Source organism: Myotis lucifugus, unplaced genomic scaffold (genome assembly GCF_000147115.1).
Source record: "Myotis lucifugus unplaced genomic scaffold, Myoluc2.0 scaffold_186, whole genome shotgun sequence".
Lineage (NCBI taxonomy): Eukaryota > Metazoa > Chordata > Mammalia > Chiroptera > Vespertilionidae > Myotis > Myotis lucifugus.
The window spans coordinates 38,077-62,853 of NW_005871234.1; the positions used below are offsets into that span (position 1 = coordinate 38,077).

At 35.5% G+C, this 24,777-nt stretch overlaps 1 protein-coding gene across 7 annotated transcripts in view; it reads left to right on the forward strand.

Annotated features, from left to right (window-relative positions):
• The window catches only part of ZNF638 (zinc finger protein 638), an 81,459-nt gene that overhangs the window by 23,087 nt on the left and 33,595 nt on the right, over positions 1 to 24,777 (forward strand). For 5 of the 7 annotated variants that reach the window (XM_006096754.3, XM_023760644.1, XM_023760646.1 and 2 more), the window contains exons 4-12: positions 3,261 to 3,299; positions 4,137 to 4,426; positions 5,558 to 5,835; positions 6,897 to 7,043; positions 8,310 to 8,432; positions 17,643 to 17,692; positions 17,907 to 17,959; positions 21,283 to 21,333; positions 23,379 to 23,450. In XM_006096754.3, the coding sequence (XP_006096816.1) occupies positions 3,261 to 3,299; positions 4,137 to 4,426; positions 5,558 to 5,835; positions 6,897 to 7,043; positions 8,310 to 8,432; positions 17,643 to 17,692; positions 17,907 to 17,959; positions 21,283 to 21,333; positions 23,379 to 23,450 (1,103 nt within the window). The remainder of the gene's footprint in view (positions 1 to 3,260; positions 3,300 to 4,136; positions 4,427 to 5,557; positions 5,836 to 6,896; positions 7,044 to 8,309; positions 8,433 to 17,642; positions 17,693 to 17,906; positions 17,960 to 21,282; positions 21,334 to 23,378; positions 23,451 to 24,777) is intronic. The other 2 variants (XM_023760643.1, XM_023760647.1) reach the window with 1 other exon arrangement.

Genomic DNA, 24,777 nt, shown 5'->3' on the forward strand with positions numbered 1-24,777 from the left:
TAAATTTGATTAGGCATTTGGGATTCTTCCATGGCCAAATAGTATATGCTACTCTATTCTTTGTGTGTTTGTTTTTTAAGCTTCATTGTGTTTATATACTTTAATCTATTTAGTCATTCCTCAACTAATGTATATTTAGGTTCTTACTCTTTTCTTATTCTCTATGTCTTTATTGGGTCTTTCTGGACACAAGAGTTGTTGGTTACCTTGGGAAAAGATAGAGTGCATCATAGTTTTAATATTAAAAATAAATAATAATAGCTCTTTGCTTATTGTGTGCTGGCCATTATTCTGAGTGCTTTACATAATTTATTTACTCTTCAAAGCAACCCTATGAAATAGATGCATAATGATTATTTGTGATTTTACCGGTGAGGAAATTGAGGCACAGGGAGGTAAATTTTATACTCACACAACAAATAACTGACACGACGAGTCTGTTTAGTTCATGGATCTTTGCTCCCCTCCCCCAAACATTTTATTCTGAACAGTTTCTAAGCTGCAATAAGTTGAAGTCAATAAACATATATTCTTTATCTTTATTCACCAATTATTAAACTTTGCCACATCTAATTTATATCATTATATATATTTTTGAACTATTTGACAATTCACTGCTCAATTCAGCATCTGTCTTCTAGCTGTTTTTCAAATGCCTTTTATAACTGTTCCTGCCTCTCTTCTCCTCCCCGCATCCACACTCCCAATTCAGTATTCAAATCAAAATTTGTGCATTTCAGTCTCTTAGTCTAGAACAGTCCACCCTGTGGTTATTTTTGGCGATATTTTCATGATGTTGACTTCTTTTGAAACATCCAAGAAAATTGTCTTGTAGCATTTACTACATTCTGTACTTTCTTCTGTTTGTTTCCTCATTGTTAAATTCAGGTTGAACATTTTGCTCACAACTTTCATGTGTATGCTTATTATAACATCACATTGACACAGATAATGTCAGTTACTTAGGTTCATGTTCTTAGCCATTATATTATACAGCATATATAAAGAGTATTATGCCTCTGAAACACATTTTAAACTAGATAGGTAATACATAGACAGTCCAAACTCTACTTGCAGAATAGTATATATGTTTTATCTTTCTGCTCTAGGCAGCAGAGACAAGAACATGCATTCTAGCAGTCAGCCTAGTGAAGAACTAAACATTATTTACCAACCCTTGAATAACAGGCTTCAAGCTCTGTGAAACCATAAACTGGAAAGATCTAGAAATTCAATAACTTGCATGTGTTGACAACCAGCTATAATTTCCAGCATTGTACATATAAGATAGCTAAAGCGTAAACATGTTAAGTAACTAGCTTTCAGATACACAGCCATTAAATGGCAGCACCTACACTTAGATCCAACTTTGTTTGATTCCAAAGATGTAACATTAAAACACTATATCACAAAATTAGAAATGGATCTTTTTAGGTGGTACAGAGTAACGAAAGTTTTAAAAAGTGTAGGAGTAGATGAAACAAAAGTATCCATGTTTTGACAGTTGTTGATGCTAGGTGATGAACACATTGAATTAAAAGTTAACTTTTTTTTAAAATCAATTCATAATTTGTCACTTCAAAGCAAGAAGAAGGGAGCAAAAGCTTTCTGAGAAGTCTGCTTTGTACCTGTTTCTCGTTGGTTAGAATCTACCACTGGCTATCTTCTAAGGAGGCTGGAAAACAAATATTTAGCTTTGTTAGCCTTTGTAGTAGAGGCAGGCAAGGTAAAAAGGAGTTGAGAATAGCTGTCAAGTTAACCTGCTAACAATAAATAAAAACTACTTTAGCCCTGGCCAGTGTGGTGGGCTTGATCCTTGGTAGGGGGTGTACAGAGACAGCCAATTGATGTTTCTCTTTCTCTCTCCCCCTCTCCTTTCCTCTCTCTCTAAAATTAATAAAAATACATATTTAAAAACAATAGCAACAACAAAAACACCTGCTTTACATTTACTAAGGTTTTGACCTAATTTCGTTTTCCTGCCCGGTGTCTGCTGAGTCTGTTGCTTCCATTTTCTTATCTGGCTCTTTTTTTGGTTACTGAAATTATATTATTGAATACTGGTGGTTTCTGATGGTTTATTTTAATCACTATTTCCAATGAATCTTTAGAGTCCACAATCTCTAGAAAAGTTAAGGACAAAAATGTCTTTCTTAAGCTTCTACGATGTTACTGTTCTCCTACTTTTCCTTTCTGTGAATACCCCTTAATCTCTTTCATTAGTTTTATCTTTGTCTGTTGTACTCTTAAGTGTTTGTGTGCATAAAATTCTGTCCTCAACCCTCTTTTTTCCTACAGATTCCCATTCTGTGTTAGTTTCTCACTTTTAGTACTATATCATAGCTTCTACTTGCCTGATTTCTAAGTATCTCAACCCTCACCCCCCCTCCAGATATTTATTTCTGAATATTCTGAAGACATTCCTATATTCTCTTCACTTTAGAAATGTATTTATTTTTGTCACCCTCTTTACCTGATTTCGAGGACCTTCACAGTTTGTCTCTGAGATACTTTTCCAGGTCTTCCCTTTCATAATTCCTTTTTGTCATTTCCATGCTTTCAGCCAGATTAGTTTATCTCTGAGGACCACTTGGGTGCAATATAAGGGGCACCATTCATTTATATTCTGTAGAATAGTGTCCCCTGGAATTCTACAAAGTATGTGAAATGTCTTCCCTCTTTTAACCCCTACATGAGCTTGTATCTTGATCTCTTCTGTACCTCTTTTATGTGTACTCCTTGTTCAACTTTTAAAAATTTTGAAGTCTTTAAAGTATGGGTTTCTGTTTATTTTCTCTGAATTGTCTACTAGCATAATACTTGTTGGATTAGACTAGCAATTTTCAACCTTTTTCATCTCATGGCACACATAAACGAATTATTGAAATTCTGCAGCACACTGAAAAATATATCATTTTTGGCCAGTCTGACAAAAAAAAATATAATTTTTATTCATTCACACCAGCCAGCTATTGTTGTATTGGCTTTTGTCATTTTTTAAAATTTGACAATCTAAGGGTTCAGTGCTCCTGACTAAATAGTCAAGAATTGCATGTTTTAAAATTCTTACAGCACGCTGGTTGAAAATTGCTGAATTACACACTCAAAATATTTTCTTCCCAAGAAGATTTTTGTGCTTTAATATACTAGTAAATTACTACGTAAACATAGGTTTTGAACAGATATATTGCAGAGAAAGATCACTGGAGCCTTACAGTCTTATTTTGATTGTTAATTAATATTGTTTATTCTCAAAATAGGTATCCTGATTGGAATCCTGAGATCCTCCCATCAAGAAGGTAATTCTTATTTTAAAATTTATTTTATTATTTTCCACCACCGTTTATCCCCTCTATGCCCTCTTAACACCTCCACCCTTTTCCCACTCCCCCACCCCCACAATCACCATGGAAAGTAATTATTTTTTTAACAGTGATATTATTGAAAGAATTTTCTTTTTAGAAGTAAGCAAGTACTTTTTAAAAAGGTATTGTTTTGAGTTGTGCCCTGTTTCAGTTATCCCAGCTTAAATGTTATAGTTCTTTTCTACTTTTTAGTCTTTTTAAAAAATACTTCATGCTTTTATTATTACTTTATACTTGTGGAATCTTAGATTATAAATTGCCTTGAAGGATGGGAATGGTTTTATTAAGCCTTGTATTCCCTTGGGGGGAGGGTGTCCCTATTCGTTGTGCGTGTATACAAATACAGCAGTCAAAGAAGTATTTGTAGATGGCATAATCTTTTAGGAAAAAAAGTTGAAAAGCATTTCTTGATATAAATCATTTCCTAAAATGTTTTGTCCTAATTTTTTTATATAACTTAATACTTTTCAAACATATTTGTATATAATAGTGATACAGAAAAAGCCCAAGAAATTGGTGATGATATTCTTCTGTAAATTAGCAAAACAGAGGGATCCAAGCAATTAGAGGGCTGGACATCTGTTCTGATTATTCCTTATTTGTTTCAAGGATAAATCATATCATAACAAACAAGTTTCTGTTTTTAATAAATACATAGTATCAGAGTTTGGTATTATTAGTAGTCTGTTTTTAAGAATATACTTTTGTCACTTAAATAGCTTAAATTTACATTAAATTGCTGAATTTGTGTGTCTCTTTTGTATTTTGTAGAAATGAAGGCAACAGAAAAGAAAATGAAACTCCAAGAAGACGTTCTCATTCCCTCAGTCCTAGACATTCTAGGAGATCAAGCTCAAGTCACAGATTCCATCGATCTCGAAGCCCACGTTATATGTATAAACCAAGAAGTCGAAGTCCAAGAATTTGCCATCGTTACATTTCTAGATATAGATCCAGGTCCCGTTCACCATATCGAATGAGAAATCCATTTAGAGGTAGTCCAAAAAGCTATCGATCAGTTAGCCCTGAAAGGATATCAAGGAGATCAGTGAGATCATCAGGTACACTTATGATCATGAATAAGTTTACTTATTTTGACTATTTTTTTAGGCTTTTCATTTGTTTGAATTTCTATATTTGTATATTTTTAATAAGTTTGAAATGGTGATTTTCGTACTATTAGGATTTAACAAAAGTTGACATTTGAGCTATTTGCCTTAGCTCTTTTTAAGAAATGAAATATTTTCTTTTATTAAATTTTAGAATTTCTATATGAAATCTGACCCACATCTCAACCTAGTTTATTTTTCTTCCCTTTATTAACTATTAGAAGAAATATGCAGGAGTGTATATATCCACCCAACATCGATTTTTAAAACCAAGGATATACAAACATCTTGCCATAATAATTGATTATAGACTTATTTTCTGTGAATTAATTTAAAAGTTTTTTTAAATTATTCATGTTTTCAACTTGGTGTTAGTAATTATTGGTTTAGTGATCTTTACAGAAATAGCTCATATATATAATATAATATATATATATATATTCCTGGAGGTCTTTTCAGAGATCTGTGAAGTATCCCCTTTTTCAATTAACTACATGTCTGTGTGACGTGTAGTTTCTGTATATATTTCGACCAGAATAATGTATCCAGCAGAATGCATGCAAAAGCAGATATGAGAATTTAGAGGTTTTCTCTTAAGCCCAACGTTAAAATGTTTGGGAAAATGTACAACAGTGCTACTCATCTAATTTTTGTTTTGGCAATTCTAGTGTTTCATAAAAATTTGTTATTTATGTTAACACAGGAGTTTATTATTAAATAAATAAGTGTTTTAAAAATCTTATTTTAATTTCTTTTATGGTAAATATTGATAAACAACACAAACAAAAAACTTTTTGTAGTCCTATGTTTTAGAGTGTAGAGGAATGCAGAAAACAAAAGTTTGAGGACCACTGGTGTAATAGAAGCTCACTGAATAAAGAAAGTTCATGTAAAAGTCTTTTGAGTGAAGACTAGGAATTTTTTGTGCCTATATGCTCCCTGTTTGGCTTGACAGTGGCTCTATGTGATAAATATTTGGACAGTTGAGGGATTAGTCTTTTTTTAAATATATATATAATGTGATGAAATGGTTCTACCTTACATTCTTTTTAACTAAAGTAGTACTTATATCCCTTTTACTAGATAGAAAAAGAGCGTTAGAAGATGTAGCACAACGATCAGGGCATGTGCCAGAATCCAATAAAGAGAAGCATTTTGAAGCAGTTGATAAAGGACAGTTACCAGCACAAAAGGCTAAAACTGGAAGTGGATCAAAGTCATCAGTTAAATCTATAAGCTCTACAAAGAATGATTCAAATTTAGGAGGGCATTCTACTCGTCACAAATCAAAGAATCTTGAAGATGCCACCTTATCAGAATGTAAACAGATGTCTGATAAAGCTGTTTCTGTCCAGCGTAAGGTCAGTAGTTCTTTAATTTATTATAGTGCAAGTTTGTGCATACATTTTCAGTACTATTATGACAAAGAGAAAACAGAGTTGCCTGAAATTTTTTATTCTAATTTTCCAGAAGTTTGAAATCATGACTTGTTAAAATCTCTTGGTATGGAATATTTTATTTGTTTTTCTTACGAACATAATAAAAGTCCAATAATTCAAAAGCTTATAGTTTACAAATCCTAGAGGGTTGGCACTTGATCTATTAAAGGTGAGAACATTCTGGTGATTTGGTATTTTTGGCTAGCCACATAAGTAGATCATGATGAATCTTGCTATCTTATTAAAAAAGTGAATGTAATCATCATCAGCATTAATATTTTTGTTATCTTTGTTAGTAAGCTATAGAGTGAGTCTCACCTGACCAGCATGGCTCGGTTGGTTGGAGCATTGTCCCAAAAGGTAGCGGGTTCAATTGCTGGCTATGCACAAACTGGTTTGAAGGTTCAATCCCTAATCGGGCTCTATTAAGATGTTAACATATTAATTAACCAAAGAACATATATGCATGTATGCATAACCCATGGACACAGACAATAGTGTGGTGAAGGTCTGGGGAGGGATGCTGTTGTGGGGTGGAGGGAGTAATGGCGGGGAGAGGGAGCGTAACAATAAAGATAAATTTTTAAAAAAGATATTAAGACAATATTAAGATGTTGTCAATTATTAGAACACAGTGAACCAAGCTGTAATTGCACTTCATTAATGTTGGACCATGCAGATTCATATAGAAAAAATTTTAATAGTTTTGGACCATTTCATAGGTCTTGCTTGTTAGAAAATGTTTCTAAACAGAAAAGAGCATCTGTGATTGGTTACCTATAAACTCATTATTACTGTTGGGTTTGAGTGGAAAATACCATCTTTTTTTTAGCATTAAAAATTATTTTTACTTGTGCTAAAATGTTTAGAAAAGACTTTAAAGAACTAAGATTAGCTGGTAGAAGAATTTATATTGGGAACTATTATTCTGTACTTTGTGCATAACTTGTCTTATTTTTAATTTTCTTTTATTCCCAAAATAGTCTCGGAAAGACCAACCTTTGTATTACGGTTCCGTTCTTCTTATATCTGAATTACCAGAAGATGGCTATACTGAAGAAGATATTAAAAAACTATTTCAGCCATTTGGAAAAATTAATGATGTCCTAATTGTTCCATATAGAAAAGAGGTGAGCCATTCAGTCTGTTGTGAAAATACATGAAAAGTTATTGCTTTAAGAAAATCATTGTTTGATCTTTTAGCTACTTTTACTACAACATAACATACATAAATTGTTAATTGAAAGTTATGTAAATATCTGTTTTCAAATTAACAAGGTCCCAGAGCACTGTTTAATATCCTTTAGGACAGGTTGGCACACTTGATCTATAAAGGGCTAGACAGTAAAATTTTTGACTTTGCATACCATAGAATTGCAACTACTCAACTCTGCCATTGTAGTACAAAAACAGTCATAGATAATATATAAATGAATGAGCATGGCTGTATTTAAAAAAAAAATTATAAAAACAAGTGGCAAGCCCAGGCCAGGTAGCTCAGTTGGTTGGAGCATTGTCTCCTACATCAAAAAATAAGGTGGTGGGTTCAGTTTCCAGTCAGGGCACATACCTAAGTTGTAGGTTTGATCCCCAGTTGGGGCACGAATGGGAGGCAACCAATCAATGTTTCTCTCACGTTCTCACATCATTTTTTCTCTTTGTCTCTTTTTCTCTTTCTCTACCTCCTTCACCCTCTCTCTCAAATCAATAAACATATCCTTGGGTGAGGATTTCAAAACAAAAAACAGTTGGCAGGCCTTGGTTTGCCAACCATTGCTTTAGCATACCAGTAAGCTTATACTAAAACAAATGACTTTGTACAGTAAGTATTTTTTATATGTGGGTTGTATTCCTGTAATTCACATAATAAAGTTCATCAAACTAGCTAGGTGGCTCAGTTGGTTCGAGCATTGTCCCGTATACCGAAAGGTGGTGAGTTCAATTCCCCATCAGGGAACACACCTAGATTGTGGGTTCGATGCCTGGTCGGCACATGTGAGAGAGCAATCAGTCCATGTTTCTCTGTCTCCCTTTTCTTTCTCTGAACATATCCTCGGGTGAGGATTTTTAAAAAGTCAGATTTAAAGCAGCTAGACCAGATTGTGCCTTATGATTGATTTTTTAATTGAGCCCTGTCTTCCCATTTCTCATTGTTCTATGAGCCTAAAATGGAAGGCTATTTCCCTCTTCTTATTTTTGTAATGATATAAGGTTAAAGGTCCATTTCATGTGTGAAAACATCCTGAAGATCAATCTACACTTGAGCAAAAAAAAAAAAAAAGAGGTAAAATCAAGACTAGAGGTTATTTCATAGTTTTATGTTCCACAAAATAGTATTAAGTCATGCAAAGAATTTTAAGTTAGATTCTTTTTACTAATGATGTATTTTCTTTTAGGCTTACTTGAAAATGGAATTTAAGGAGGCAGTCACTGCAGTCATGAAGTATATTGAAACAACACCTCTTTTGGTAAACGGGAAAAATGTGAAAGTATGTGTTCCAGGAAGGAAAAAAGCACAGGTAAACTGGATTTAGACCCATTTCATTATTGTTTAAGTTTATTGTTTTAAGTTTCATTATTGTATTAGTTTTAAGGGTTTTTGTTTTTGCTTAAGTTTGGCACATACAGAAAAATGCATAAAGCAAATGTTTACGTAACAGATTGTATGCATATAGATTCAAGTACACTGAAATCGATAACTTTTTAATATGTGCATATATAATTATGTTTTGCTGAAAGATTGGTGTATGTTATGAGAAATATGTCACTAGGTGATTTCATCATTTTAGTAACATCACAGTGCACTTACTAGTATACAAACCTAGATGGTATATCCTGCTACACATCTAGGCTATATGGGATAGCCTATTGCTCCTGGACTACAAACCTGTACAGCATGTTACAGTACTGAATACTGCAGGCAATTATAACACAATGATAAATATTTGTGTGTCTGAACATATCTGTATATTAAAAAGGTATAGTAAAAATTCAGTATAAGAGATAAAAAATGGTTCATCTGTATAGGGCACTTTTATAGAACTGGAAGTTGCTCAGGATTAATCTGAGTGGTGAGTGAATGTGAAGGCTTAGGACATTACTGTATATTACTGTAGACTTTATAAATACTGTACATGCAGGCTACACTATCAAATATTTTTCTTCAATAATAAATTAACCTTACTGTAACATTTTTACTTTATAACCTTTTGAATTTTTTTAAACTTTTGGACTCTTGTAATAACGCTTAGCTTCTTTTGGAATACCTCTGGAAGGACCTGCCTGAGGCTCTTCTTGAGGAGGTGTCTCTTTTTTTCAGGAATATGTCAGGAATATGATGGTTTGCTTGCTTGCTTTTTTTCATCATAGATTTGCTTGTAATCAGATAATGTACCATGAACATTCCTCTCTGTTAATGGAAACCTTTCAGTGTAAGGGTCCATGTTTTCAAACTTTTTAAGGAATTTGTTGAAATCTGCAAAAGCTTTTGCTAATCCATTCACTGAATTTTCTTGGGGTTCTTCTTGGGGACCATCATCATATATGTGGTTTGTTATTGATCGTTATGTGGTGCATGACTGTATAGCTTATAAACAGTATTAAATGGTGAGCAATAGAGGAGGAAATACTTAACAAAATTAGGAAATAATTCGTGAAACCTCTGCCTTGGTAACAAACCATAATATTGATAACATCTTGGAAGCCCCTTGCATACTTCTTGCAAATCCTTACAACCCTTCTTTCTGCCCAGAAGTAGCCCCTACCTTGATTTCTACCATAGTTGAGTTAAATTAACAGGTTATTTTTTGTTGTTATTTCACTGTTATTTTTAACAAATTTTATCGAAAAGGCCACATGTTGGAAAAAACATTGTAGTAATTTCCCCGACATAAATAAATATTACATACCTACAACTATAGTCTACATATTTAAATCCAGGAGTCACCGCTCATAAACAGTTTTTAGTGAATGATTAGCCACATCATGGGTAGTTGATTTGGTTGTCTGGCATGACTTTCTGCCACAGTTTTAACACGTGCCTAATTTGTTTTTTTTCTGTTTATTTGAAAAGCTAATTTCATGTCTGTAAATTACCTTGTATACATAGATGTGTTTCAGACTGTTGTCACATTAGTCTATTTTTATGCAAGTGCTGTGTGATTTCACTTGTTAAAACTATAAAATTTATAATATTTGCCTATTTTTCTGGTAGAATCCTTTTTCTTTGTTCTTTATTTAAATTTATTTTGCTTAATCCTGAACATTCACTCCTGTATATTAATTTTAGAATCAGTTTAAGATCTCTGAAAAATTTTATTGGGAGGTTAATCAATACTTATTGAAATTGTATTGATGTTTTTATAATAATGATTTCTGTTAAAAAACATGGCTTATCTCTTCTGCAAGTTTTCTGTTTCCCCCCCCATAAAATTCTTGTACTTTTTGGAGGGGATGTTAAGTTTATTTCTTTTATTTACTTGTATGTATTATGAGTATTCAAATTGCCATTAGAGAATGGATTTTTTTTTAAGGAACTTCAATTTACTTTTTTAATATTATTTTTTATTGATTTTTTTTTAGAGAGAGAGGAAGGGAGAGGGATACGAGAGAGAAACATGTGCCCTGACTGGGAATTGGACAGGCAACCCCTTGGTTCCTGGTCAGTGCTCAACCACTGAGCCACATAAGCTGGGCTAGAGAAAGGATTTTTATTTCTCGTTTTCTATCAGAGTAGCCCTCATCCTAGTTCAGTGATGGCGAACCTATGACACGCGTGTCAGAGGTGACACGCAAACCCATTTTTTTGGTTGATTTTTCTTTGTTAAATGGCATTTAAATATATAAAATAAATATCAAAAATATAAATCTTTGTTTTACTATGGTTGCAAATATCAAAAAATTTCTATATGTGACACATCACCAGAGTTAAGTTAGGGTTTTTCAAAATGCTGACATGCCGAGCTCAAAAGATTCGCCATCACTGTCCTAGTTTATACCTGCTACATGCCATCCATTTATTCCCATTGTCCTGATTCGAATAATAAATTATATGGTAATCCTAGTCATTACCAACTCTGTTATTTAAAATTTCTTTTATTTTCGACCAGGTTTATTAAATAAGAGGTTTTTTACCCATAGCAGGAAATCTGCGGGTAGGTGGTCCCTGTCCAGTATAGGAATTCCCTGTCTTTAGGAACCCAGCCTTTTTATTTACCTGCTTCACCATCTTTAGCATGTGCTTTTTTTCAGTTGTGATATGGTTGCTGTACCTTCTAGCATAATTTCTGTCTTCTAAGCAGAAGAAAGGAATGAAAATGAATAGCAAAATGGGTTTTGAATTTTTTTTCCCCTTCTGGGAACGATGAGCAACTTTTACCCACATTTGATTACCAGAACTATAACACATAGTCACCTCTGGTTACAGAGAACGTTAAGGGGAAGCAAGAATTAAATGTATAATTTAAGACCTTAAACTTTATCCTATAGACAATTAAATATTATTTGAGTAGAGGTATAATGAGATGGATTAGAAAGATTCATCTGGAAGAATGAATTAGAGGGGCAATTAACTCTCAATGCAAAGAAAGTTTTGCAAATTGATGGAAGGGGAGAAGAGAAAAGATCACCCAAGTCCAGGTAACTAATGTAGTCATCAATCTATTGTGATAATAGAACAGTTTTAGGTAGACCTTGAGAATAGAAAGGAGAAACATTATACCAGTGACTCATGAGCAAAACCTAGTTGATCATTAAATCTGGAGAACTGGGAAGAAAGGTCAATTTTTTTTTAAATTCTGAAAAGTTCAATCTGGGAATATAGATGAGTAAGGCTACATTTAAAGTCTTAAGAGTATTTCAAATAGAGTAAAATAATTCTCTAGGACGACTTTTTGATGAGATTGGTAAGGAAGCAATGTAAGTCCAAGACACCAACCATATTTACTAGTACTATTCTGGTTTTCAAAGAAATGCATAGTGGAAAATATAAGCTTTGGAAACTAGAAAGCATACCATCTACCTTTCAGAAACATTGATGTTCTTCAGCTAAATATGATCTGAATGGTGTTCAGTTAAAGGATCCTTAGAAGGCTAACTCAAGATTCCTTGTTGTGATAGAGCATCAGATGGCTTAGGGATTAACTGGAGGAGCAGTGCTATAGCTTTCTTGGTCCAGATCATAATTTTCACATGAATTGTCAAAACCAAGAAAAAACTTTTCTGCCTGCATTTGATGTTTCTTGTTGGGACTGCCTTTGACTCTGGCAGTGATTCACAGAACATGGTCTCCATTTTGTTGCTTCTTGGAATCAATAAAGAAATGTTACAGAAAAGGTAAAAAATGTCTTATATCCCTGTATTTTTATTTTTTTAAAAATGTATTTTTATTGATTTCAGAGAGGAAGAGAGAGGGAGAGTGAGATAGAAACATCAATGAGGAGAAAGAATCATTGATTGGCTGCTTACTGGGGATCGAGCCTGCAACCCAGGCATGTCCCCTTGGCCGGAATAGAACCCGGGACCCTTCAGTCCCCAGGCCAGCGCTCTGTCCACTGAGCCAAACCGACTAGGGCCTACATCCCTGTATTTATTAAACTTATGGGTCTACACAGTCTAACAGAAACTGAGTTACCTTGTTCTTTAATTATAAGGCAGCCTAGACATCAATCTTTAACAGTGATTCTTATCCTTTTTTATTTTTTTAGTTACTCTCTGCAGTACCACTAGCACTAATATGATGAAAGCAAGCATTCTTTTTTCCCAGAGAAATGGACAAAATTTTCCTTAAAGAAACAGGAGCCCTTGATCTAGATCAGCGGTTCTCAACCTGTGGATCGCGACCCCTTTGGGGGTCGAACAACTCTTTCACAGGGGTCGCCTAAGACCATTGGAAAACACAAATATAATTACATATTGTTTTTGTAATTAATCACTATGCTTTAATTACGTTCAATTTGTAACAATGAAATTGGGGGTCACCACAACATGAGGAACTGTATTAAAGGGTCACGGCATTAGGAAGGTTGAGAACCACTGATCTAGACAAATGTATGATCAGATTTCCCAACAAACAACAAACCTTCACAACTATCAAGTAGTGCTGCAGCTCAACCCTCTGCAAAAACAAACAGTACTAAACTCAAGACTTAAAATTTAATGTTTTCAGCAACATTCATGGGGACATTACATGCAAAACCTAGAACAGTTAACTAAGGTCCAAGATTTCATGGAAATGAAAAACAATGCTTGGGAGCATTATGGGAAATCTAGTGAGTAACAGGGCATAACCAAAAAGATACAATTAATTCAGATGAGAATTCAATTTCATTTGAATCAAAAACTATTTTTAAACATCTGTTAAGTGTCAGGCATTGCGGTATCTGTAGATGCTGCAGTGGTGAACAAAACAGATGTGCTTTCAACGTTCTTGGAGGTTAGTCTATTTAGAAGGTTAAAGCTCCTAACATGATGAAAAGGAAAGACATGGTGAATAGGAGATCCAAACTGCATTTAACTGAAATTATGGAAAGAGGACACCACTTAAATACTGGTGAAAATTTTAAATTTCATATTTACGAAAGGTATCCTATATTGGTTTAGCCAGAAATGGTATAACTATAAAAAGGAAGAGTCTAGCCTTAGGTAGCAGAGCACCACATTTTCAAGGTTGAATGGGAAGAAGTTGATTCATTGTAGTTTAATACATCTATATCAAGTCAAATACTAAGTTGTGTGCTAGGACAGTATTTTCAGACATGCATGGGCTCATAAAGTATTTCATCTATACCTCTTTCCTAAAATATTGTTATAAAAACGCAGAACATTAAGAAATAGAGAAACTAGGATATAAAATGATTGGTAATGAGCATTGAAACCATTTAAACAATAAATAAATCTAAGCATATATTTATAAAATAACAATTGCAAAAATGTTACTTAATATTACAAAACTTGTTTATCTAAAATATATCATCAAAAATTGGTATGGCCCTGACCAGTTTGGCTCAGTGGATAGAGCGTCGGCTTGAGGACTGAAGGGTCCCAGGTTCGATTCCGGTCAAGGGCATGTACCTTGGTTGCGGGCACATCCCCAGTGGGGGGTGTGCAGGAGGCAGCTGATAGATGTTTCTCTCTCATCGATGTTTCTAACTCTCTATTCCTTTCCCTTCCTCTCTGCAAAAAAATCAATAAAATATATTTTTTAAAAATTGGTATATAGCTAAAGGTTAGGGACTGATTTTTTTTAATTAAATCTTTATTGTTACATTAGTTACTCTTTTTTCCTACCATAACTCCCCTCCACCCAGTTCCCACCCCACCCACCGCCCTCACTCCCCACCCACTGTCCTCATCCATAGGTGCATGATTATTGTCCAATCTCTTCCCTCACCCCCCACATCTCTTCCTCCCACCCCCCCCAGAATAGTCAGTCCATTCCCATTCTGTGTCCCTGATTCTGTTACAATCACCAGTTCATACTGTTCATCAGATTATTTATTCACTTGATTTTTAGATTCACTTGTTGATAGATGTGTATTTGTTGTTTATAATTTGTATCTTTACCTTTTTCTTCTTCCTCTCCTTAAAGGATACCTTTCAGCATTTCATATAATACTGGTTTGTTGGTGATGAACTCCTTTAGCTTTTTCTTATCTGTGAGGCTCTTTATCTGGCTTCACTTCTGAATGATAGCTTTGCTGGATAAAGTAGTCTTGGTTGTAGGTTCTTGGTATTCATCACTTTGAATATTTCTTGCCACTCCCTTCTGGCCTGCAAAATTTCTGTTGAGAAATCAGCTGACAGTCGTATGGGTACTCCCTTGTAGGTAACTGATTTTCTTTCTCTTGCTGCTTTTAGGATTCTCTCTTTGTCTTTTGCTCTTGGTATTTTAATTATGATGTGTCTTGGTGTGGTCCTCTTTGGATTCCTTTTGTTTGGGGTTCTCTGCGCTTCCTGGACTTGTAAGTCTATTTCTTTCACCAGGTAGGGGAAGTTTTCTGTCATTATTTCTTCAAATAGGTTTTCAATATCTTGCCCTCTTTCTTCTTCTGGCACCTCTATAATTCTGATGTTGGTACGCTTGAAGTTGTCCCAGAGGCTCCTGACACTGTCTTCGTATTTTTGGATTCTTTTTTCATTTTGGTTTTCCGGTTGGGTGTTTTTTGCTTCTTCGTATTTCAAATCTTTGACTTGATTCTTGGTATCCTCTGGTCTGCTGTTGGGAGTCTGTATAATATTCTTTATTTCAGTCAGTGTATGCTTAAATTCTAGTTGGTTCTTTATCACAACATTGAGGGTTTCACCAGTCTTCTTGAAGATCTCACTACATTTATCAGCGGCTTCTAGACAGTTCTTTAAAGACCTTAAAAGTGTGGTTTTGAACTCTATATCCAGCAGTTTGCTTTCCTCCAATTCTGTCGTTTGTGTCCCGTTTCTTTGTCTCGGCATTTTTTATGCTTCGCTGTGTCGATAGAGTGCATTTCTGTGCTAAGTGTCCCAATTACCTGAGGTAGACACTCTTGGTGCACCCCCTTGTGGGCTTTGTGCACGGTCTTGTTGTAATTAAGCCTTGATTGTTGTAGTTATCACTGGGAGGAATTGACCTCCAGGCCAATTGGCTGTGAGAATCAGCTGTGTCTGCAGTGGGAGAACTTCTGTGCTGGAGACACCCCTCTGGGGCTAGACTTGCTTCGATGGGGCTTTGGTGCTCACTAAGTCTGCCCCCTGAGTGTGTCTTTTATGGTTCCACGGAGCTGCAAACTAGATGGTCCCACTCTGACCTCTGGGCTTCCTGGCTCCTGGATCTCTAGGGAAGTGCTAATCCAGCCTTTGCCTGAGGCTATCCAGCAAAAGTCTCCCTGCAGGGCTTGGGTGGGGCGGGTCCCATGGGATCAACAGGGCGGGGTTAGCAATAATGATTGCTCTCACTCTTGCCCTCAAAGACTCTGCTTCTCAGTGTCCCATTAATCACTGCAAAAGCCCTCGGAGAGAAAGCTGCCCTCGGGTTCCGACCGATGCCAGACAGTCCCGAGTCTGGGTCCCTAGAGACTCGCCCGGAACTGGAGCCCAGAGCCTGAGACTCCCTCCCGATTGAAAACGACAACCGCGCCCTCAGCCACCAACCCGCTTCGCATGCACCTCCGCACTGCGCCTCCTCTGAGTCTCGGCATGCCCCTCTCTCTCCTTCTAGCTGCAGAATTTCCACTCAGCCAGCCTTCCTGTGGTTCTGGATGATGTCCGTTCCGTCCCTCAGTTGTATCTTTGAAGTGGTTGTGCGAGGCAGCAATCTCTGGTGTTTACCTATGCCGCCATCCTGGCCTCCCAGTCTGCATGGCAGTCTTGCAAACTCGGAGACCCTTGAAATGTCTGGGTAACTTGTGACTTCCCTGTATCTGGAGCCCCTCGGGACTGAAATTTTTAATTTATACAGAAGAAATCTATAGTTTCAAATGTCTTTAAAAATGGAAAATAACCACTAGTAGAATAAAAAAATAGGAGGATGAATATCATCTAACTCATTGGGTTTAGGGAGGTGCTTGGCATAAAATCCCATATAATGCAAAAGAAATGAAGTTCAGATCAATTTAACATATATTTACTGCATGTTCACTAATTGCCAAGCACAATTTTAGGCATTGGGGAGAGTAATAATAAGACAAAGTCTCTTGTCACCAAGTTTAACTTCAAGGGGTAGGGAGAGAAAGACTACAAGGAAACTAAGAATGTATACATATTATGCCTGTTAGCAGCGAACGCTGTGGAGAAAACAAAAAAGGAGGATAGAAGTGCTCCTGTTGGGGCATGAGGTACTGTGCAACTTTCAATAAGGTAGTTATGGGAGAGCAAACACCTCAAGGAGGTGAGGGAGCAAGCCAGTCTCTGGGTTAAGAGCATTCCAGATAGAACAGCAACTTCAAATGGCTTTTGAGATCCACACATATGCAGCTTGTTTGAGAAGGATAAAGGATGCTTGGGGTTGGAAGTAGAGAAGTGTATGAAGAGGTTTGTGGTGATTTGGGGCTTGGGAGTGTGTGGACCGTGTGGTGTAAGCTTACAAGCCGTTCTAAGTATTGGCTTTTCTTCTGATGTGATGAAAGGTCTTGAATGGCAAGATGTATACTTAGAATAGATTTGGGGGGTGGGTAAAATGGCAAGGGCAGAGACTGTTACAAGGTTATTGTAGTCAAAGCAAAAGATGGATTGGATCAGCATGATAGTTATCTGAAATATCATAGTGCTATTTGAAATGTTTTAAAAGATAGTGATAAGATATAGATGAGTGGTAAAAGGTAGGATGTAAAATTATGTCATGTGATGACAGGTTGAAGAGAATCTTTTTCTTCTATCTGTAATTAGAGAAAGATAATATGCATTTACACTTCAGGGTAGGAAGATTTTTTTAATGCTTTTTAAAATTTTCTTACGCTTTTCTGTATTGTCTAAAGCAAGGATGGCGAACCTTTTGAGCTCGGCGTGTCAGCATTTTGAAAAACCCTAACTTAACTCTGGTGCCGTGTCACATATAGAAATTTTTTGATCTTTGCAACCATAGTAAAACAAAGATTTATATTTTTGATATTTACTTTATATATTTAAATGCCATTTAACAAAGAAAAATCAACCAAAAAAAATGAGTTCACGTGTCATAGGTTCGCCATCACTGGTCTAAAGCTTTTTCGAACTAAGAAAGAAATTAAATTTTTTTTCTTCAAAATATTTTTCCTCCATAGAACAAAGAGGTGAAGGAAAAGACAGAGTCAAAGAAAACATCTGCTTTAAAGTAAGTAATTTCTATAATTTCATGTAAGAATGAATGTGCATATGAATTGAAAATTTTCAATCTTACAAGTGAATTTTTAATGTTTTACCATTTTGGCTCTAGTTTAAATGGGACAGTGTTCAAATTGAATTATTTTAAACTTTTTTTAGATTTAAATTACATCTTTAGAAGTTTTCGAACTTAGAATTTGCTAAATTTTTCTTCTTTTAAATAGGAAAGATACAGATGCTTCCAAAGCTGTTGAAATTGTGAAGTCAGCTTCTGCTAGTAAGTTGTTATTTTCAGTACTCCTTCATCAAATGAGTATATTTTGTCATTTTACTAGAAACTTCTTGCAAGATGATGCTAGGAAAACATTATTTATTGTGCTTTAGTAGTGGGGACCAAACTGGCTCCTGTTTTAGGCTATTTACTATGTAGTTAAGGGACCTCTTCTGAGGTACCTATCACAGTTTTATAGTGAGTAGCTGTTTGCATTAGTTTTGCAATACCTCTCTTTATCCCTTTCCAATAAACCCACAAGACAAAACAAAGTATGTTAAGATTGCTTGTCTATCCCGCTTTGTTTTTGAAAGTAAAACAAAAAAGACAAAATGGAAATAAATATTGTATTCACATGGTAAAAGTTGTTTCTTTACACATAGGAGAGCACTTCAGGCCTTTTAGTGAAGGTGACTGTGGATGGCTTCTGGAGGGCAGTAAATTTTGACTAAAGTTTTAAATGTGAATGTGAAAAAAGATGACATACAGAGTCAGAAGGTTCTTCAGTTAGGAACAGAATAGAGGAATCACTTTATAGAATGCCTTGAAGATTCATGTTGGATATTTTTAAATTTGATCCATTAATATCGTAATCTTCCATTTCTATAACATTCTTGAAATGATAAAATTAATAGAGATAGAGAACAACAGATGAGTGGTTGTCAAGGGTTTGAGGGGAGGGAAGGAGGTGGCTGTTGCTAAAATGAGTAGTAGGAAAGATCCTTGTGATGAAACTGTTCTGTATATTGACTACTGGTCACAGTAATCACGCATGTGATAAAATTTCATAAAACTAAATACACATTAGTGCATGTAAAACTGGGGAAATTTGAATAATGGTAGATTGTATCGATATCAGTTTCTTGTTTGTGATATTATACTATAGTTATACAAAATATTACCATTAGGTGAAACTGGGTGAAGGTTATATGGGATCTCTCACAGTATTTTTTAAAATTCCATGTAGAACAACTTTACTTATGAATATATTGATACAACACTTTTAAGTAAAATATTAGCACAGTGTCTGGGGGCACATTAAAGAAATACTATACTGTGTCCAAGAGGGGCTCATATCAGAAATATAAAGATGATTCAAAATTAGGCAATCTGTTAATTCATTTTACCATATTAGAGAAAGATAAATGCTGCAAAAAAATATTTAGTAAAGTTTAACATTCATTCATTCCTAGCATTGAAAAAAGTTCTTAAAGTAGATAACTATGATAGTGTATGTGTATTCATACTTTTATTCGTATACATAGAAACATATACACGCATATTAAGTCAGAAGCCAGCATATGCTTAATAATGAAACAATAGAAGTGTTTCCATTAAGATTGGCAACGAAACAAGGAATACTCATCACTTATATGAATTACATAAATTTTATTCTGAAATATAATAGCCACTAACCAGTGCATTGTAAGTCAAGAGGCATAAAGATTGAAAAGTAGGATACATCATTATTTGCAAATGTCTATGTACTAGAGGCCTGGTGCACAAATTTGTGCACAGGTGGGGTCCAGCCTGCCCCACCTCTGATCGGAGTGGGGGGGCCAACCAGGGGCAGGGGTGGCGGAGATGCAGGAGGTCAGCCGGCTGGCCCCACCCCCTGGCCGAACTCCCATTTGAGGGGACAATTTGCATATTAGGCTTTTATTATATAGGAAGGATGGTGGAAAACTCAAGTATGTATGGAAAATCCAAAAGAATATTGAAATGCTGTTAAATAAAGGGTGTCCCAAAATTCACGTAAGATTTGAATTTTGCATGAGCATTAACAACAACAACAACAACAAAAACTAAAAGCCTAATTTTACTTGGTTTATTGAATCAGATCCTAATATCTGTTGCCCTTTGATTTCAATCCCTTCAATTTGATAAGCATTACCAAGTACCAATAATGGCCCAGGAGCAGGGACAATGAAGACCACGGCTTTGCGTATGTGCCAGTAAAGCCGTTGAGGCCATTTACCCGATGTGCTATTCCATATGTAACCCTATACTATATACTTTATGAATCAATAAAAAATTTACAATTTTTAATTATAAACCTCTGTTTTCTATCAAAATTACTTCTTGCGTGAATTTTGGGACACCCTATATAATTAGCCATCTTAATTCTCTAAATTAATAAAGGCTTTAATTGCTTTATTATATAAGAATAACAATTTATACGTAATTTAATAAAATATTCCATTTACAATAATAAAAAAGGTAAAAACTATGAAAAGAAAACTTTAAGATACTACTAAGAGGCATAAAATAAAATGAGAAAATGCCTCATTTTTGGATAGAAAGCCTCACCATTAGAATCTTCCTTTTTTTCCACATATTGAAACATAAATATTATGAAACTAGTAAAATACCAATAAGATTTTTTTAAAAAACATGTAAGCTTCTTATAAATTGGTATTTTTTTATACATAAAAAAATTAATTTAGAATAGTCAGGAAAGTTCTGCAAAGGAAGAGTAGGATGGACTAGCACTAACAGATATAATATATTATACAGTTAAAGATTCAAAATAGTTTCATATAGTTGGATAAATAGAAGATCAGTAGGACAGAAGAAATATTCCCCCAAATATGGAATATCAATAAATCATTATGATAATGTTTCAGATTAGTGGGAAAATGATCAGTTATTCATTAAATTAACTATCTACTTTGTATAACTAAAGAATTTACAATGTCAAAATAAATTACAGATGGGTCAAAAATTTATACAGAGTAAGGAACATCCTTCCTCTCAGGAAGACATTTGACCACATGAAAAGCATTTTTTAATAAGTATTTTGTATAATTTTAAAAAATGTTATCTCTGTGATATAAACTAACCTTCCTAACATATAAAAAGCTCTAGTAAACAATAAGAAAAACCTCAACAAACCTTTAAACTAGATTGACAAATATAGGCAAATCATAGAGATGAATTACACATATGAAAATTGACACTTTACTCATAATCAAGACAACAAAAATTATGTCAGTTTCTATCTCAGATTGGAGTGATTAATAACTTTTTTTACATACTGTGTGTGGAAATGGGGAAGCCCCACTCTTATGTTCTATTAATGGGGATATTAATTGGTACAACCTTTCTGGAGGACAATTCAATATAGTTAAAATTTAAATCTACTCCTTTGTGTCAGCAAGTCTATGTCCAAGAATTTACCTGTAGTTACTGTTCCATGTGTGTACAAAGATGAGTATAAGGATATTTCTTGCAGTGTTTTTTCAAAATCATTGCCAGGTTATGTTTTTCCTAAATCTAAATGATATTGTTTGTAATGTATTATTGATATATTTTTTTTGTTATTTTAGCCAAAACTGGACAAGCTAAAGCATCTGTAGGCAAAGTGAATAAATCTTCAGGTATGTTTTTTTATTAGAATTCTAGACATATTAGTAAACTTTAAGAAGTATGTATCAGTAGTGTTGCATTTCATGTGAAATAGGTGCTGAGCGCATACTAATCTTGGAAATTTAGAGTCATCTAGAAATTTTTAGGAATAAGATTTATTAGATAATGCTCTTCCCTTGCAGTAATTATAAAAATAAGATCATTTGATTGGGAAACTATTTCTCATAATGGATATCAGAGATAGTTCCCTCTTTCTCTTTTATTTAGGTCTTCTCTCTATTTTATAAAAAATAAGCCAGATAAATTTACTGCAAATTATATTCTCTTTGCAGTTTTTATGGGCTATCATGGGTTATAAAGTAATTTTTAATTTTTCTTTCCCCTAGCATTAGTTTTCATTCTATTTTCCCTCTCATTTCTGCTAAATGCCAGTTAATTAAGTGGATAGAGGTCAATATATTAAATTCTTCCCCATAATGGTAGAAAGGAAAGGAAGCAGTGTTGAATTGGCAGATATCATTGTTAGTGGCAGAGCCAGAATGTTCATATAATAGTTGCTTAGAAGTAGTAACCTGAGGGTGCCAGGGATGGCTAGAAAACTTATTTTAAAGATGCGTTTATTTAGCAAACAGCTTGATATTGCTTTGATAGTAAGTATATGTGAGTCACTGGTGGGGATTTAGGCGAGTGGATGCTAAAGCCCCTTTCAACTATTGGAAATTAATTTTAGATATTTTCCTTACATTCTGGTCCCCTTTAGAAGTAGTAAAGTGAATTGACTTGTGGTAATAACAGAGATAGGTGAAAAATAATTTAAGGGCTCACTAGTACTCAGGTTACTACAGTGTGTCAGTACTTTTTAATGACAAGTGACAATTCTTAAGGATTGGTATTGTTCTTTTTTGAGCAAAGATTAGGTCTGTCTTTGGATATAAGGGTACATTTGTAAACTATTTTCAGTTGGTTGTTGTGGGTGTCAGTAATTCTTTTCCTTTATATAACTTTTCTAAGCATTATCATATTCTTACACGGCTCTGTTAGATAATTGTGGCAGTTACCATCCTTATTTATAAATGGGCAAATGTGCACAGAAACCTATTAATGCCCCAAGTCTTCACAACTTAACTTGGAATTCAACTTGGAGCTACTTACTTCTGATCTAGGATTTTCCCTCATACTACCTTGCTAGTTGTTATGAATCCTAATTTTCAGAGCTAAATCTCCTGTTGTTTTCTGAATGGAAAGGGTTTTGGCTCTGTGGTGATCTTTTTTGTGACACTTTGATAATCATAGTCTTTATAAACAACATCATCTTGGAAAATAAGCAGCAGCGATAGATGGAAATGTGAACAGGTCAGAGCAATGTTAAGTACAAAAAAAATCAATTGAAAAATATCTTCAAGTGAGGATTACCAATAGATAGATAGGTAGATAGATAGATAGATAGATAAATAAATGCTACATGAGGCTATTTTTATATCCTTGTAATTAGTAATTTTGCTTCAAGTTGATCCACAAATTCAGAGATTTATTTAACTTGCCTGAATGCCATTTTTATGTTCCTGAATTCTTGCTTCAGTGATAGTTTTCTTCCTGAAGATATTATTATCATTGTTAGATTTTTAAAAATGGCCTGTGTTGCCCTGGCCTGATGGCTCAGTTGGTTGGAGCATTGTACTCCAAAAGGTGCTGGTTCAATTCTTGGTCAGGGCACATACCTAGATTGCAGGTTCAATCCATGGTGGGGGCGCCTGAGGTAGGCAGCTGATCGATCGATGGTTTCTTCCACATCATTGTTTCTCCCCCTCCCTTTCCTTCCCCTCTCCCCCTCTCTCTAAAAAAATATAAATAAAAAGCAGCATATCTTCAGGTGAGAATGAATGAATGAATGAATGAATGAATGAATGAATAAGGCTGTGTGCCAAAAGGTGATAGCATTTTGTTTTGGGTAAAGTATAGCCTGTTGCTCTTATATTCGTTCTTTGTGAGGTTTTTTGGGGACTGTTGGTATTGGTTAAAAATAAACCAGTTTTGACTACAGCTTTTTGTGATTTAGGGAAATCAGCGGGTTCTGTAAAATCTGTGATAACAGTAGCTGCTAAAGCTAATAAAACTTCAACCAAAACAGGTAAGACTATTGGGAGGGAGAGGTGTTATTAAGTATGTTTGTTTTTGCAGTTGACATGCAATGTTGTATTAGTTTCAAGTTTACAGCATAGTCATTAGACATTTATATAACTTACAAAGTGATTCCCCCAGTAAGTCTAGTACCCACCTAAACCATACATAGTAATTAAAATATTATTGACTATATTCTCTACTTCAAACTATATTTTATTCATTTTATTGAATTTATTGGGATGACATTGGTTGTGTTTTAAGTGTATACAACTCAATAAAACATCATCGGTACACTGTATCTTCCCTATAATGGTAGAAAGGAAAGGAAGCAGTGTTGAACTGGCAAATATCATTGTTAGTGGCAGAGCCAGAATCCTCCTATCTAATAAAAGAGAAACATGGTAATTAGCCGTAACTTCGCTACCCTTCCCATTGGCTAATCAGGGTGATATGCAAATTAACTGCCAACCAAGATGGCAGCCGGCTGCCAGGCAGCTGAAGTGAACAGGAGGCTTGCTTGCTCCAGTGATGGAGGAAGCCAAGGTTCCCCGCCTGCCTTGCCGGCCTCTGAGCTTGCACTCTATAAGAAACATTGTTACAAATATAGAAGCTAAACAAAACCCCAGAAACCTGCTTTCAGCTGTCAGAGCTGGAGCGAGCAGGACCAAAACAGTGTTACAATTATAGAACCCAAACAAACCCAGATCCCTGCTTTCAGCAGCTGAGGCCTCAAGCTGGAGCCGGCCTCAGAGCTAAAGCCGCTCTCAGCTCCAGTGACAGCTATAGAAGGTAAATAAATCCCAGAATAAAAAAAAAAAAGAAAGAAAAAAGGAGAGGTTGGGAGCTTCAGTCGCCCACCAAGCCTGAAAACGGCCCTCAGCCCCTCACCCAGACTGGCCAGGCACCCCAGTGGGGACCCCCACCCTGAAGTGGGTGTGACCAGCTGCAAACAGCCATCATCCCCTCATCCAGGCTGGCCAGGCACCCAAGTGGGACCCCCATCCTGATCCAGGACACCCTTCAGGGCAAACCAGCTGGCCTCCACCCGTGCACCAGGCCTCTATCCTATATAGTAAAAGGGTAATATGCCTCCCAGCACCGGGATCAGCGGAGCCGCGAGGCCTCCTGGCCCCTGGAGCAGCGTGACGGGGGCAGCGCCCAAACTCCCTGATCCCCTGCGGCTCTATGTGTGACAGGGAGCAGGGCCACAACCTCCCTATCTGCCCTGCTCTATTCCTGACGGGAAGGCGCCCCAACCCCCTGATCACCCTGCTCTGTGCCTGATAGGGGGGAGCTCCCCAACCCCCCCATGGCCCTGCTCTGTGTGTGACGGG